Source organism: Penicillium bovifimosum, assembly GCF_028826915.1.
Source record: "Penicillium bovifimosum strain IBT 22155 chromosome Unknown utg000003l_segment0_segment0, whole genome shotgun sequence".
NCBI lineage: Eukaryota > Fungi > Ascomycota > Eurotiomycetes > Eurotiales > Aspergillaceae > Penicillium > Penicillium bovifimosum.
Window position 1 is genome coordinate 2,130,666 of NW_026622712.1, and position 15,049 is coordinate 2,145,714.

Here is a 15,049-nt window from a genome sequence, read left to right on the forward strand (position 1 = left end):
GTACGAGACATCTCCACATCCTGACTGTCGATTTGATGGGCCGCGCAGTCGGTCATTGAAATCTCGCTTTGCAGCGAGGAAGCAGCAGGGGATGGGACGTCATCAATGGACATGTGACTCCCAGGGGAAGAGCCAACCTGCATCTGGATTTCATTGTCTGGAGAAGGGGCATCCCGCATTGAGATATCGCTAGGGCTAGGTGGGGACGCATCGGCGATCGAGATGTCAGTGTCGGCCGGACTCGCGGGTGAGCAATCCCGAATTGGATAGTTGTCAGCTTCCCAATCATGCCCGTCAATCCGCCAGTTTTGACGGACTCTCTTCCTTGGCGGGCTCTCCCACCCATCCGCCCTGAAACGGCGACATCCAGCCCTCTGCGGACTTGCGCGGGCCTGGGGAGAAGGGGCCGAAGGAGAAGACGCCGAAGGAGAAGACGCCGAAGGAGAAGACGCCGAAGGAGAAGACGCCGAAGGAGAAGCGGCCGAAGGAGAAGCGGCCGAAGGAGAAGCGGCCGAAGGAGAAGCGGCCGGGGTAGGAGCAGCCGGAGTAGAAGACGCGGCCGGGGTACAAGAAGAGGCAGAGGGAGAAGAGGCAGAGGGAGAAGAGGCAAAGGGGGAAGAGACAGAGGGAGAAGAGGCAGAGGGAGAAGGGGCCGAGGGAGAAGCGGCCGGGGTAGGAGCAGCCGGGGTAGAAGCAGCCGAAGTAGATGACGCGGCCGGGATACAAGAAGAGGCAGAGGGAGAAGAGGCAGAGGGAGAAGAGGCAGAGGGGGAAGAGGCAGAGGGAGAAGAGGCAGAGGGAGAAGGGGCCGAGGGAGAAGCGGCCGGGGTAGGAGCAGCCGGGGTAGAAGCAGCCGAAGTAGATGACGCGGCCGGGATACAAGAAGAGGCAGAGGGAGAAGCGGCCGGGGGAGAAGAGGCCGGGGGAGAAGCGGCAGCCGCTCTGCGCGCTGTACCGCCACGAACGGCATCACCCCGTGCCAGCCAGCGGAGGCCTTCCAAGACTGTCAGGTCGAATGCGTCGCGCCTGAAGGGCTCCACAGGTGCGAGAACGGCAAGTTCCGCGAGCCAGTCCGCGCGGCTCGAGAAGAGCACCCGAAAGCTCGGGAGGTTGGTATTAGCCAAAGCCATCTCGACCAGCAAGATAGCAATTGCGACGAAACGAAGGAAGTAAGAAATTGGGAAGTGGTATGAGGAATAAAGTAGTGTGAGATGGAAAAGGATTCGATGAAGCGCAAACTTGGGTGTTTTTATACATAGCTGGAGGTCTAGGCTGCTATGTTGTGACTGCAATTGCGAGGCTATTCAGATCGATGCATAAGTATAGAATATAGAGTCTATTGTGGTGCCGTGATATGAGGTTATATATGGCTGGCATTGAACAAGGACTACAATAACAGAGTTTGAACGGTCAATAGGTACAATAGTCAAACGGGTTTCTGGAATAACCCTATTCAAACGGATGAAAGTGAACAATAAGATGGAAACAATGGACAAAGTAGAGACATAGACCAAATGAAACGTACCGGTTCTCACTGGGGTAATTGACTGTTGGCCTATTGACCAATATCAAATGCGTTTTTCGAGTCACAGATGGACTCTCAATTGAAATGTCTAAAAGCATCTACTCGACCTGGTATATTCCTAATTCTGCCTAACTACCTAGGTGTGTGGAGACAGCAGCACAGTAACACTTGAGACTTTGCTTTTCAGAAGGAGTGAGCTATTCAGAACCCCTCAATTCAGAAATGGAAATACAGGAATACCCCTTAGGATTTCTTCACTCTAGTTCTAAACCCCTCATTTGGACCCGCCAGTACGCCGGTCCTAAGTCTAACAAACTCGCAACGAGCTCTGGCTTGGGGATGGCATCCAGTTCAGCAACCATAATAATTCCCTAAATGAGAACGATACCACTGAAGCGTCAGTTTGACTGATACTTATGGACCCAAACACATAAGAGTTATCAGCGAAGTTGAACAGTTTCAAAGGTATTTCGCTCATATCATATAGAGCCACTAGATTTATGAGGATGGTGGTGTCATTCATAGTATTTCTGTCTCAAACTTGTCGTCAATTTACTGCGTTCCTTCGTCATCCTTCTGCTGAGCAGCTTTGTTTATGCTTTGTTGGTTCAGCATCTCCGACTGTCTGTTGTCTGTCTTGTTCTGCCCATATGGCATCCTCCTGGGCGCACAATTTCTCCAACCCTTCTTTCTCACGCTCCCTTTCTACTTTGTATTCCTTTTCCGCTTGCTCCCTTAGCCTCTCACGCTCTCGGTCGTCCAGCCTCGCTTTTGCTTGATCTATAGTTTCTCCTTCACGGACCACCCATGTTCCACCACACGTGAATGCCTTTCCATCATATAACAGTTTCGACACCATGCACTTCTCGACTCCCCTCCAAAATGAGATTAGGGTATCAGTCATGATGCTTGCTGGGTCCATCCAAAACCAGTCTTTCTCGAATAGATAGGGGTTTTCAACAGCCCGGGGATCATCCTTGTGTAGTCCACAAAATATCGCAAATTCCAGGCGGAGTCCAAGCTGGATGCCCTTCTCGATAAAAGCCTCTATATTGAGTTGATCAGCTGAGGTCTTCCTATCGCACGAATTGAAAAACACTCACTATGAGTCTCTTCAACCTCATCGTGGTCATCATGCATTCCTTGAATGAAAATATCCAACATTTTCTCAACCTTAGGGAATATGATCTCAGTGTAGCCAGTCCGGTGATACTTCTCGGCATATCCACAGCTGGGTCCTTGATAATCTGGGTATAGCTGGTTGAACTTCTGTTCTACCTCTATTATCTTCTCGTCAGATAGTCCCGCCCATCTCAAACATTCACGCGCATCAGCAGGATCTGGTAGGCTCATGCCAGGTCGGTACTTGAAAATACGAAAGCCGTTGTGCTCTTCAATAGGACCGAGAGATGGATGTATCGCGCCGCGAGAGCTTCCAATATTCACAAGCTCAGGAGTCCATTTGAAGTTGATTGCTTTGCTCTCCTCAGTAGCACCTTCAGGGTGGTCCTCGCGTTCGGGGTCGGCATCACTCATATTGAAACACGAGCAGGTAAAAGTGGATATGGTAAAATGGCAGTCAAGCCGAAGTGTAGAATGACTTTGGACTTGTGGGAGCAAAGGGAGGTTGGTATGGTGCGGGGCACAGTGAGGATGTTCCAAGGTTGCGTGACACCGGCACGGCGCTTCCAGAAGAGACGAGGAACTGAGAAACACGGACTAGTAAATGAAAACGGGAGACAAAAGGACAAAGGAATAGTGATATTTCCAAACAGCATCAACTCTTTCTCAAAATTGTTTTGAAATACCTTTATTCTCTCGTCAAATATTCCCAGATTGTAATAGGGAACTCGCTGTAAATTGGCTTAATTTCTACCATATCAGTCAATGCCAAAGAGATACACCGTTTCATACGGAGCTATGTGGTAGACAGGAATCACAGGATACAATTGCAAAAAGCAGGCAAAAGCTGAAAATAAAAACATACAACAGTGAGGATTCGCTGGTGGTCACCCACCCAACTACTAACTCACCGGCGTGTGGCTTAAGTACGGCTGAGCGGACGGGAAGCCCTGTTTTCCACACCCTATGGTCGTATGTGCTAGATATAGTGATGAGCACGCTTATATCTCAGTTTAATTACAGCGGGCTAGTTAGATGATGGGCGTGCTGGTCAAAAGGAAGAAGAGAAGAGACGCCACTTTGGTGAACATTTTCTAGTGCACAGTGCACTGTAGAAGTATACACAAGTGGACTTCTATTACCAACCCGAGTGTGTATTGCTGGAACTGGGAAAAGCCCCGACGACCTAGAGGTAATAATATGGGCAAGGACCAGGTTTTAGATTGGAGGGCCAAGGGCTCCGCCACTTTCCTAGAAAGGCCATCGTCACATCGTGTTCGAGAGTCCTAGGGCGGATGGGAATGATCAAGCGCTCGCTTTCGTCCTCTTTCTGGAGGCTGTTACTGTCGTCTCTACCAGCAGCGATGAAAATCTTCTGGGCGCAGACATTTCTGTCCAATTTGCCGATACCATTTGAGTTGTTAGCGCACATGCAGCTTGCAAGGTATCTGTGCCTTTGAGCTTCCCACACCCTCCGAATAGGGGTGGGTAAGCAGAAAGGCACAGATAGTGGATCTCGGGCAATCTGCAGGTATCCTGTCAGCCTCAAGCAAGATCTATGTCTGAGTTGATTGAGATGTTGAGTTCCTGCCCATTTCCCGTCCAATAGAGACGAGATAACAGGCGTGATATCATTCTGAATGCTGAGGCCATTGATAAGCCAGGGAGTGGTGGTTCTGCGTTTCGTTAAGACGTCCAAGGTACATTCAGGTACTCGACGGTGGAGAGTATTCTGAGCCTGCAGGATACCCCGATAACCTTCACATTCTCTCATTCAGCGTCAGACTATCCGTAAGAGTGAACAATATGCGGGAGAATAATCCTCCGCGAACATCCTTAACTCGGCCAATGATATGATTGTCACCGGGCAGTGGAGTCTAACCTACTCCGTATTGTTTGTGGGGATAAGATTTCTTGGTATTCAGGGGCTTGGAACTGCACTAACCTCCATTGAAATGGTAGGAACGAGTGCAGGTTTACAAGTGTGCATACGAAATATATAAGAGGTGCATGGATGCCATGGAATCAGGTCTGTATCGACCAAATAGGTTGAAGGCATCTCCAGACTCCGTCTCCCGTATATATACATGCCAATATGTCACTATATAGACAGGATAAAGTCTGCCGGGTGGGGCCTTTCCTACCTGGGCTGCCGCCGCTTTATGAGGGCGCTCAGGCTCAGGATCAGTGAGTAGATGTCAGCACGGGCTCAGACTCAGTGAGCATGCTCAAGTTCGGTCACGTGTACGATGACTAATCCGCGACGTGCTCAGTGACTGCTCAGTGACCACTTGGGTATGCTCAGTGCGTGCTCCGAGATCGCTCAGTGCGTGCTCCGAGATCGCTCAGTGAGTGCTCAGTGAGTGCTCAGTGATACCTTAGAAACGCTCAGTGAGCACCCCTGATTTGTGTAACTCAGTCTAGACCTTACCCAATAGAGACAGGCCCCACAGAGCTATTTATTCTGTGATGGTTAGTGCGTTGACGATATTTGGGCTGCCCTCGTTTTCTGGAGGATCCCTTGCCCCCAAAATAACGCGTCATGTCTATCAGGCAGAAATAAGATGGCGAAGGCCATCCGATTAGGGATAGTCCAATCAAACTTCCCTGTCTTTTTTCAGTACGGCGGCCGACTTGAGCTCGAAGCCTCAGCTATATAAGGACAACATGTCCCCATGAACCAGCTCTCTCATCATCTCATCCAAATCATTTCATTTTACTACCTAACCGCTTCTACAGCTAGCATCCGAGCAAGGTTCATTACTATGGAGCGAATGGACTTCTTCGCCAGACGCGATGAGATAACCAAGGAAAGGTGCCGTCTACTACGAGAAAAGAATGGATACGTCCCCGGGGCCCATAGGGAGGAAGACAGCATCCGAAATAAAGACAAGAAGCTCGACAAGACCAAGAAAATACACCAAGAGAAGCTGGACCTCTGGCTCGAGTACGTTGACGGACCCGCGAGCTCTTGGAGGAAGCTGACTTCTCTCCTAGCTTCACAGCAGATCCAAGCAATAAGTTCAAACATTACAAAACTGTTCCCGGATGTTCCCCTCCGAGCCATGATGTGGTTAAGGAATTCATTCGCTGGTGTGTGAGTTCTGCTACAGGCAGACTCAGCGAAGGCAAACAGCCAACTGTTAGAACTGTCAAAGCGTGGGCGGAACGATTCTTTGGGGGATTCAAAGAGAGCACCAAAACGGAGGTACCCCAGAAGGATAGAAAAGAAGTATATGATGTGGGTTCTTTATTTCTCTGTCAACAACACATCACTAACTCTACTCTTCCATGAAATGCAGTGGATAAAAAATACATTGACAGCAGAGGGCATTGTCGTGGACCAGAAAAAGCAGAAGTACAACTTCAAGAGGGATGACTTTTTGAAAGTTGTCGCCTCAATTTGGCAAGCTGATCATCAAAAGTTTATTCCCGGGCTGACAAAGGTCCTCATACTATTTGCTCTTCAATTATACCTTTTCACGGGGGCAAGAGTCGGAACTTTTATGCCTTCTGATGAGGATAAACACTACAAAGGCCTTCGACACGAAGTATGTATGAACCGTCTCTGAAGTTCATTTTGTTCTAATTTTTGAACCAGGACATCAAGTTGGTTCTATTTCCTTCATCCACCGCTCCATGGGAGGTTGGATGGAGAGTCAACCAGAAATGGCTCAAGAATAATCGTGATGAAAAGTACACAGTGTAAGGATTCAAAAATATTGGTTCTTTCTTTCCAGTTCTATTAACATGTTCTCAGGTTCGGAATCGGTATCCGTGACAGCAACAAACCTCAATTCGCATCTGGCCAACTTCTCCTCGCACTCGCACTTGCACATGGCGCGCTTTTTGGTATAGAGACTGTTTCAGATTTGGAAGAATTTGATCTATCGAATGGAGAGATCCCATTAGAATGGAAGGAAAGTTTTAAGACGAAACCGATTTTCCGGAATGTCACAGCCGACGGGCCTCAAGAAATTCCTCTTACGAACAAAGAGTTTTCCTCCTACCTACACCAGATCTTTGATGCAGCTGGCTACAGTGAACATCCGACAATACACTTTTTGCGAAGGAACCTGGCCAAGGAGGTCGAAGGTAAGCAAAAATGAACATCAATACAACTGAGCATGATCCGGTGGTTGACGCCCAATACAGCAAGGTATGGCTCTGCGCCCGTCTCACAAATCCTGGCGCATCGGGATCCAAAAACATTCCCAGATCACTATCAAGCCCATTGCTCCTCTATAGACACAGTCTCGGCCGTTCTTGATGAGAAAGGTGAAACGAAACACATTGAGTACTTCCAGGGCTACACTCAATTTTGTGTGCCTGGTCTTCCTGTTAATTTGCCTGCTCACATCGAGGAAAGCATTTTGATGCTACCTGAAATGGTGGAACTGAGAAGCCGCATCGGAGATCTCAGAAAGTGCAATAATCAGACGGATCTTCGGGACGCGAAGCTGCGTTACAGGAACGCATTGGTTCGGCAACGCCGGTTTAAACTCAAAAGGTATCAAACTTCTTGGGTACAGGCGAGAAGGGATCAAAAAATCCTCAACCGTGGCAAAGAGCAGCCGGTCTCAGTGACAAATGATGTTTGTATACGTGCTCAGAGTTTGATCATGCCTGAAATTGCGCGAATCGCAACAGCGATGTCCCGAACCACTGAGTTGTCCTTCGAAGAGAAAATCATGTTCGTCAAAGACTTACAGACTCAATGCTTCCGCGATTTTGATGTGGTCTACCTTCCCAATGAAAGTCCAATTCATAGTGCCTGTCCGGCGAAAGCCTGCCAGGTCATCATTACAAGGTAAGTGGATCTTCGGCCGTGATTATGCAGCCTCTGACAGATTCAATCAGCTTAAAAAAAAAAGTGAACGAAGCACTCACATCCATGCATGCGTTCGAAGCGAGAAGGCAGCTGGTTTCCAAGTCTCGGAGTCACAAATGCGCTTTTGTTACGAATGTATGGAGTGGTGCTTGTTAAGTGAATGGCGAGATCACTGCAATGCTCATCTCCAGTCGTGGGAAACTCAACACTGTGAAGTTATTATATATCGTCACACAGTAATCCGCCCCGGCTACTGTCCCTTGTGCCTCTGGAATGCGTATCTTCCCGCGGAAGAACGATTGGATTATTGGCTGAAAAGTGGCAACCTGAGGCAACACATCGAAGAACAGCACATGTGTCGGCTCCAGTGGCCTACAACAAAGCCAGTATGCGGTTGTGCCCAAGAATTCGACAATGAGCGTGACCTTCGACATCATTTGCACGACATCCACGGGCTCAACAAAGCTATTTGGTCTAGTCCAAAGCTTCCGAGGAAGAGAAAGCGTGCCTTCAAGACGGAGCTGGAAGCACAAAGATCTTCGACAGAGCTAGAGGAGGAGCGACCCAAAAGGTTGCGCTTTTACCCTCATCCGCCTCCGCGTCACGAACAGCAGCCAGACCAGATATTTGTGCCCATTTCTGCATCGCTTTCGTACGTTGAGGAACATCCCGAACGATATTACTGTTCGGAACTCAGTGATACTCCAAGTGAAAGCAGTAGAAGTAGCGCAGCTGCATCATACTTTCCCGCAGCAGATTCTTCACTCAGCTCCCCGCCAACAACTCCCGGTCTTGAAGTCATTGACCCTCGGATCCTCAAGCCAATTGAACTTCGCATGGGAGATGATTGCGAGCCTTACAACCAAGCAACTGTTCAGCTGGACCCGCCCGATCTCTCTATGGACGAGCTGGCGGCAAAGAACGAACCCTACACTTGCCAAAAGCTGTCTAAACGATCTAGCAAAGATTGTGCTGGCAAAGAAGCAAATGAAAGGCCAGGCAAGGCTTTACGACCAGATTCTCTCATCTCCCCCAGCAATCAAAGGCCGAAGCTTAGGCGTGAGGAGTACCATCATATGCAGGCAGAATCCGACGACAAAACCCTTTCTGGTAATCAAGCCTGTGTCTCGCTCACTCGAGTCAAGCCAAGATCACAGTCACCGCTCAATAATCTGGGTGATCTGAGTACTCGCAAGCTCCGTCAGAAGCTTAATACAAGAGAAAAATGAAAGCTGCTAGAGCTCAAGGCCAAAAATCTGACCTTGAGGCAGATTGGGCTCCACTTTGTAGACATAGATACGGCCTTTCTGCGACAGGCTTGGAAGGATTTAGAACTTCCTCAGCGATGCACCAGATCAGGGTCTAATCGGATGGTCCGTCGGAGATATGCTCGCTAATTGGTTTATGTAACTCGAGCACTACGCTGTGTGTCAATTGTAGTCTATTTGTACATAATTTACTTTTCATAAATAATAGAGACTCAACTCTTCAACATACCTCTGTCTTCTAAGGTCACAATGTCAGTACCCAAGACTCCAGCGAAAGGTATTTGTCGCTAGCGAAAACCAAAAAAATGAAAGATCTTTGTTACATCCTCCAGAGTCAGAATTACTGGGAATACCTTCTGTCAGACAGTAAGCCGTCATTCGTGCTAGACTTAAAGCTGAAGATGTTCGCTGCGTAAAATCGTTATGATAGTGAGTGTGAACACAGCGTGTTCTGGCGAAAACCGATTACAGCGGGCATATCACAAATCAAAACACCGTTACATTACTAGTACATCGTTGCACCGCCACACTTGACATGGCTTGGCTCATGAAGTATTTTATCCAATGTAAGGTAACGTAACTGTTATGTTTTCGTTTGTATGATACAAAATAATCTAAGGCGTGATCTACTTACTGCCATCGAGCTTTTCATATTCTTGATATTCTTCCGAGACCACGAAAAAAATCGAATTGTCGTCGTTATCATTACTTCGATATTAATAGAATCAGAGGAGCTAGAGGAAAGTTTCTTATCCAAGATCCGACAAAAGCATATCGGTCAGTGCCAGCCTGTCCCGAATATTCTTTCATACATTGAGAGCAGGTTAATTATAGGTGCCCAATGAAAGGTGCTTTAAATATTTCCTATTGGGGCTATCCAAGGGTCGGTTCCTGGGAGCAAGCGATGACCCATTTTGCCTGTGTGACGGTTCATGGATGCTTGGGTTTTACCACTACGCCATCTGGCCAAAAAGGCACAATGTTTGGTCAGCGACCAAACAGCCAAGCTACTATATATGCTCGATCTCTGACAGCCTGTTCATGAGCTCCTGGAAGCACCCTTGGTTTGTTCCTAGGAATGATCATAGCCCATGAAGCGCGTTCAGTGGAAGCAGGGTTGGAAACTTGGCTGCACATCGTGCGTATTACTCCTAGGACGAATTGCATGCATTCTGGGGCATGTGCATCAACCTGGTGATCCTGGGAGCGCTGTATGCTCCCTTCTCTACAAGACTGGCTGTTGTTAGGACTATTCCATCGGACACATCGGACAGCAGTTCCAAAGATGAGCTATAAGTACTGGTTGAATTTCCATAAAATATCAGGTTATCAGAACCGGAGAAAAACCACCATCACAACAAGTCGGCTTTCCTTTTGCTCTCGCTGAGTCCTCAAGCTCATTCTACACTCTTTTTCAATATTGAGACATCGAAATGTTTCTCCAGGCTCTCGATTCAGCGGGCGAAAGACACGGGTCGCAACGCAAATCCACTGAGTCCTGCCAATAACTCTTCCGAGAGTCTGACTTCCATAACGGGTATAAATGTGCTGGTAAGGTCAAAGTCCTTCACCAGAAGTACGTCGACCTATGGATCGAGTGAGTGGCCGCGAAATGCTATTTCAGCTTCCCTGTTTGTTGACTTACAAGGTTTCTTGATGTAGGCGGGATGGCTCTACAAAGCTATGAGCTGGAGAAGGAATCTGCCGCCCCAACACTGTTCTGATCAAAAGATTTATCTGGTGGTACACGCTTTCTACGAGAGGCCGGCTTCAACCTGATAGAAGGCCCACGGTGACCACTACTTTGACGTGTGCTACGAGGTTTTCAGGGGCTTTGTGACAGCAACGGGAAGCGCGATTGCTGCAAAGGACTGTTCGGAAACTTACAGGGTCAGTATAGTCCATTTTGCCAAGGCTTTTGATGTTGAAGCCCGCCTTCTCATAGTGGATCAGATTTGATCTGTATGGTCGCGGGACTTATAGGAGAGATCACTAATGAGGCAGGCACAAGACTTAATTTGCTTATTGTGTCTCTGCAAAAGTGGTGCTTTATTTACTGGCCATGATTCTTCTAACTATTGAGCAACGCTGAAAATCAAAGGACAAACTGGCTCAAAATTGCCACTACATTGTTGGGTGAATGGGCCAACTGATCTCATTCAAGTTTCCACCCTCAATTTGACACCCGCCGTTTTCCAGAAGTCACTTTGGTCCATATGATTTTAGAAGACGGTTGTTTTAATAGAAGCTGCCCAAGGTGCATGGGTAACACGCCTCAGTTGACAAAATACACAGAGATAAAATCAGAACAAAAGCATGGCTAGCTTCTTCTCTGGTCAAGAATGTGACCAGGAAGCCGGAAAATATAATTTTTGATAGGAAAATGCGGAGGGCTGGAATTACACAATTCATGTTAGTCTTGGGATTTGAGGTCACCACGACCAACAATGGGCAGGAAGCCCTTGACGCGTGGAAGCACGATTCATTTGACTGCATTCTCATGGATCAGGAAATGCCTGTTACGACGGAAGTTCAGCGGCGCGAGAGATTCGGGCACTGGAAAAGGACAAGGGAACGTATACCCCTATATCGCATATGATTTATCAAGCCGGACTGTCTACGGTAATGAGAAAGGACCCAACGAAATATTAGGTCAGCGGAGAAGAACCCCTACACTATAGTAGATGGAGAAATTGTGATCTTGCTTCAGAACACTGTCTTCGGCCAGAGTGCCCTTAGCTAGCGTAGGTCTGATTGGCTGAAATTGGTAGTCTTGATGTGAGCAAGGTTAAACTGCCCTAGGCAGTGTCAGTTTTGTGAACGAACTTTTAGTCTGATTTATTCAGATAATTCTCTCGCTGCTTACTGAGATACAATCGGAGTGCCATACTTAGTGCACTCTGAACTGCAATGACTCCTTCTTATGCTACTAGAGTCTAAATGCACACGGGGGACGTTCGGCCAAGTTTACCCGCGGCTAATTCTATTCTGATCCGCTATTTAGGCCAGGCGGGTAGCAGTCAACAGTAGACTTCTCCTGGGTATTTAGAGATCAATCTGCGGGGGTTTACGACCTCCGAGCAAATATTTCACATACGTTAAATTATCGCCAGCGGACAAAGATAGATCGTAAACTGCAATACCCTAGTATTCAGGTAGAGGCGGTCTTTTAGGTGTCGAGACGTCGAAGTAGCTAGTGCTTAACAGACCGCGGGGAATTTAAACGGCCGCTGAAAGCTCCTTTGTGCTGTGTAAGTCGACAATAAACGCGAGCGATGAAGAATTATTGGTCACCGAATAATCTTGTGATATAATTGGGGACAGGATGGTGACGTACAATTAGTGCTGAGTAACCCCGGCAAAGTCTGCGAACAGATAATAGCAAAACTAGCATAGTGGGTGAAAAGTGAGGTTGCTTTACTTATTCAGCCGAGTATGTTCACTTTGGCAGAGAGTGAGTGCATAGAAAAACTAAATATTGAGACACAAACTTCATATTCTGACGGACACTTGAACGAACAATCTTGAACGAACAGTCTTGAACGAACAGTCTTGAACGAACAGTCTTGAACGAACAGTCTTGAACGAACAGTCTTGAACGAACACTATATTGACCTTCATAATCTGACGGACACTTGAACGAACACTATCTTAAACTTCATAATCTGACTAACACTTGAACGGACACTGTCTTGAACGAACAGTATCTTAAAACGAACATTATAACAGTATCATGAACGAACAGTATCATGAACGAACAGTATCATGAACGAACATTACCATGATTTGCTTTTAGTATTTAGTGGAGCCACTAATTAATCAAAGCCTTGTCTGCAATTCGCTCGGCCTACAGGCTGGGGAAAGTCTTTATTACCACAGTTAAATAAACATAATTTGACCCATGTTTCCATTGAGGATAAGACTAACACGATCCGCGCCTGCGTGTATTTTTGCCGTAGGGGGATTCTTTAACAGAAATCAAAGGTGTAAATGATATGGTCAAACAAACGATAAAGTTTTGGCTACTTATAGAATGGCCATTTTGAACAGGTTCTAGGTTGAGCTAACCTGATCTGAGCTAAACAGATTTGAGTTAAACAGGTTTGAATTAAACAGCTTAAAGCTCGAGCAACTGAATGAATGTGTAGCCTCAAAGTTACGTGATCTTATACTTTGACTATACTGGCTTGGATATCGCGTAGGCGAGATTATATCTTGTCGTTCTGCGATGATTATTTGCCTCTTTCAGGTATCCTATGCCATTTAAAGGCGGTGTCAATTGCGCGGACACAGGGTGTTTGGACAATGTTGACAGTTTGAGATTTTGAATAGTTCTTGCCAGTTCCACGGACTGTGTAAAATGCCGTGTAAAAATTGAGGACAGATCTTGGCTTCCTCGGCTCAGGTTAAAGCCGAGTAGTAGTCTCCAGCACCGCGAAGAGGTGTCTGTCATTTGCTGGAGGGCGGGCAAGAGAAATCTCATCGCAACCCGACCTGGTACTTGATCCAGGGTTTGTGCATGGCCAACGGTCTGCGTGTGGAACTGAATCCGACCTGAGCCGTAAAGGGACATAGCTCAGGATTTCGTACCTGGTACTTGATCCAGGATTTGTGCAAGACCAGCGGTCTGCGTATGGAACTGAATCCGACCTGAGCCGTAAAGGGACATAGCTCAGGATTTCTTACCTGGTACTTGGTCCAGGATTTGGGTTCGTACTACAGTGGGTTTAACGTTTGCCATAGCCTCGACCTCGATGGGTGGGCTCACAGCAGAAGGCCACTAGTAGCCACATTCAAACGAGGGGCTAAAAGGAGAAGAGGAAACAACGGTGGAGGGCTTGCCTCTATGCTGGACCCTATGGGGCCCTGTACATGCCAATAACGCAAAATGGGACTTTAACCCCAGCGCTGGCATCCAGCTCCCAATCGGCAGGTCCTAGAACTACGCATCAACGCGCAGTTAACTGAGAGCGCCGTTTTATCCGGAAATTTGTATTGTCCTGACAAATGGGCTAACCAAACATGAACTACATGGCTTAAGCCACAATAATGATTCGTCGATGATGTGGCGCTGGGCTAAGCGAAGAGTGATTTGGGCTGTGTGATCGACGCTTGCTGGGGCTGGCCTCTTTTTCGACCACAAGGCCCGCTTTCGCAGGTACAACACTGTGACCCAAATAGTGCATTATGGCGAAGAAACAGCAGAAACGTAGCTATACGGAATTTGTGTCATCTTGGGTAAGAATCGTGAACGAGTCTTCTGTTAGTCGTGTGTGAAATAACCATAGCAACGGGTCTGTCTGGAATCTCTGTCTCTCTCTCTCTCCCTCAAGACAAATTTGTCTAGCGATTATTTCAAACATGCCGGTCGTTGACATGCTGAAAGCCTGGCGAGATTGCCTCGTGCGGTACCCATAAGTCACTTACATAGGACAGGGCCGTCATTTCCCTAGCACGGGCAGAATCCACCAGTGGACGGCGGCCTCGTTCCTTATCCCTTTGGCTTCATGGATACATTGCTTGGGGAGATGTTGGAAACTCTATTCTCAGTAGCGGACCACAGCCGAAGCATTCAAGGGCGGCATGGGTGCTGTTTATTTATCAGGTGTATATAAAATACAGTAACAGGCCGAGCCGCCAAACAAAATACACAAACCTTGTTTTGTCCATTTCCGGATCGACCGTGCCGGGGCCCACACCCGCCGGAACGTGCGGATTCTCCACTATCTCCACTATGTGTCTCAGCCTTAGGCTCGGACATTCGATGAATATCAATTTCCGATCAGTGGGACATTTTCATCTGAGACATTCTGATTCTCTATTTTGGAGACCTCTTATGACAACCGCGAGATGCATCTTGAAACCTGGGAAAACATTGACAACATGAAAGGCCTGGCATACTTCGCAGTCATTGCCTCGGTGCAGGCTTCAAAATTTGCGCACCAGTCCCTCCATCGTGGGGCTACCAGTAGTCCGAGCTGTAACACCTACACAGTGAAGGATGGAGATACTTGTGCAAAAATTGGCAAGTCGAGTGGAGCCACATGGGCGCAGTTGCTCTCATGGAACCCCGATATCAACCGCGAGTGCTCGTATGTGATCTCAGGGACATCATGATTGATGATAGAATGCAGCTCAACGCATGATTTTCTAGGAACCTCGGTGACTTCTCTGGTAAGGATATTTGCATCAGCAATCCTGCGGGAGACTATGCAATTCCTGTCCCTAGTTCCACAACCTCAAGCAGTGCAACCGGCTCGCAGAGCATTATCACCACGACTGCGTATGTCGTCTGAGTTATTA

At 47.6% G+C, this 15,049-nt stretch overlaps 4 protein-coding genes across 4 annotated transcripts, besides 1 other annotated feature; 3 read left to right on the plus strand and 1 right to left on the minus strand.

The window, feature by feature from the left end:
* Positions 1 to 179: part of a sequence feature (Protein overlapping with rRNA (N7515_003860, KAJ5139012.1) was converted to a misc_feature.) that runs on past the window's edge.
* Positions 180 to 222: 43 nt separating this feature from the next.
* N7515_003861 (uncharacterized protein) lies at positions 223 to 1,173 on the plus strand (the record flags this gene model as incomplete). Its single annotated transcript, XM_056664605.1, has 2 exons — positions 223 to 247; positions 371 to 1,173. The coding sequence occupies 2 exons, from the start codon at positions 223 to 225 to the stop codon at positions 1,171 to 1,173; spliced, it is 828 nt and encodes a 275-aa protein (XP_056523662.1).
* A 920-nt stretch (positions 1,174 to 2,093) lies between these two features.
* Positions 2,094 to 3,061, minus strand: N7515_003862 (uncharacterized protein; the record flags this gene model as incomplete). The annotated part of the gene is made up of 2 exons (XM_056664606.1): positions 2,094 to 2,572; positions 2,629 to 3,061. 2 exons carry the CDS (start codon positions 3,059 to 3,061, stop codon positions 2,094 to 2,096), a joined length of 912 nt encoding a protein of 303 aa, XP_056523663.1.
* Positions 3,062 to 5,412: 2,351 nt separating this feature from the next.
* N7515_003863 (uncharacterized protein) lies at positions 5,413 to 8,707 on the plus strand (the record flags this gene model as incomplete). Its single annotated transcript, XM_056664607.1, has 7 exons — positions 5,413 to 5,594; positions 5,645 to 5,888; positions 5,950 to 6,198; positions 6,249 to 6,352; positions 6,408 to 6,742; positions 6,803 to 7,457; positions 7,798 to 8,707. 7 exons carry the CDS (start codon positions 5,413 to 5,415, stop codon positions 8,705 to 8,707), a joined length of 2,679 nt encoding a protein of 892 aa, XP_056523664.1.
* A 5,922-nt stretch (positions 8,708 to 14,629) lies between these two features.
* On the plus strand, positions 14,630 to 15,042 carry N7515_003864 (LysM peptidoglycan-binding domain-containing protein; the record flags this gene model as incomplete). Its single annotated transcript, XM_056664608.1, has 2 exons — positions 14,630 to 14,838; positions 14,901 to 15,042. 2 exons carry the CDS (start codon positions 14,630 to 14,632, stop codon positions 15,040 to 15,042), a joined length of 351 nt encoding a protein of 116 aa, XP_056523665.1.
* Positions 15,043 to 15,049: the final 7 nt, after the last annotated feature.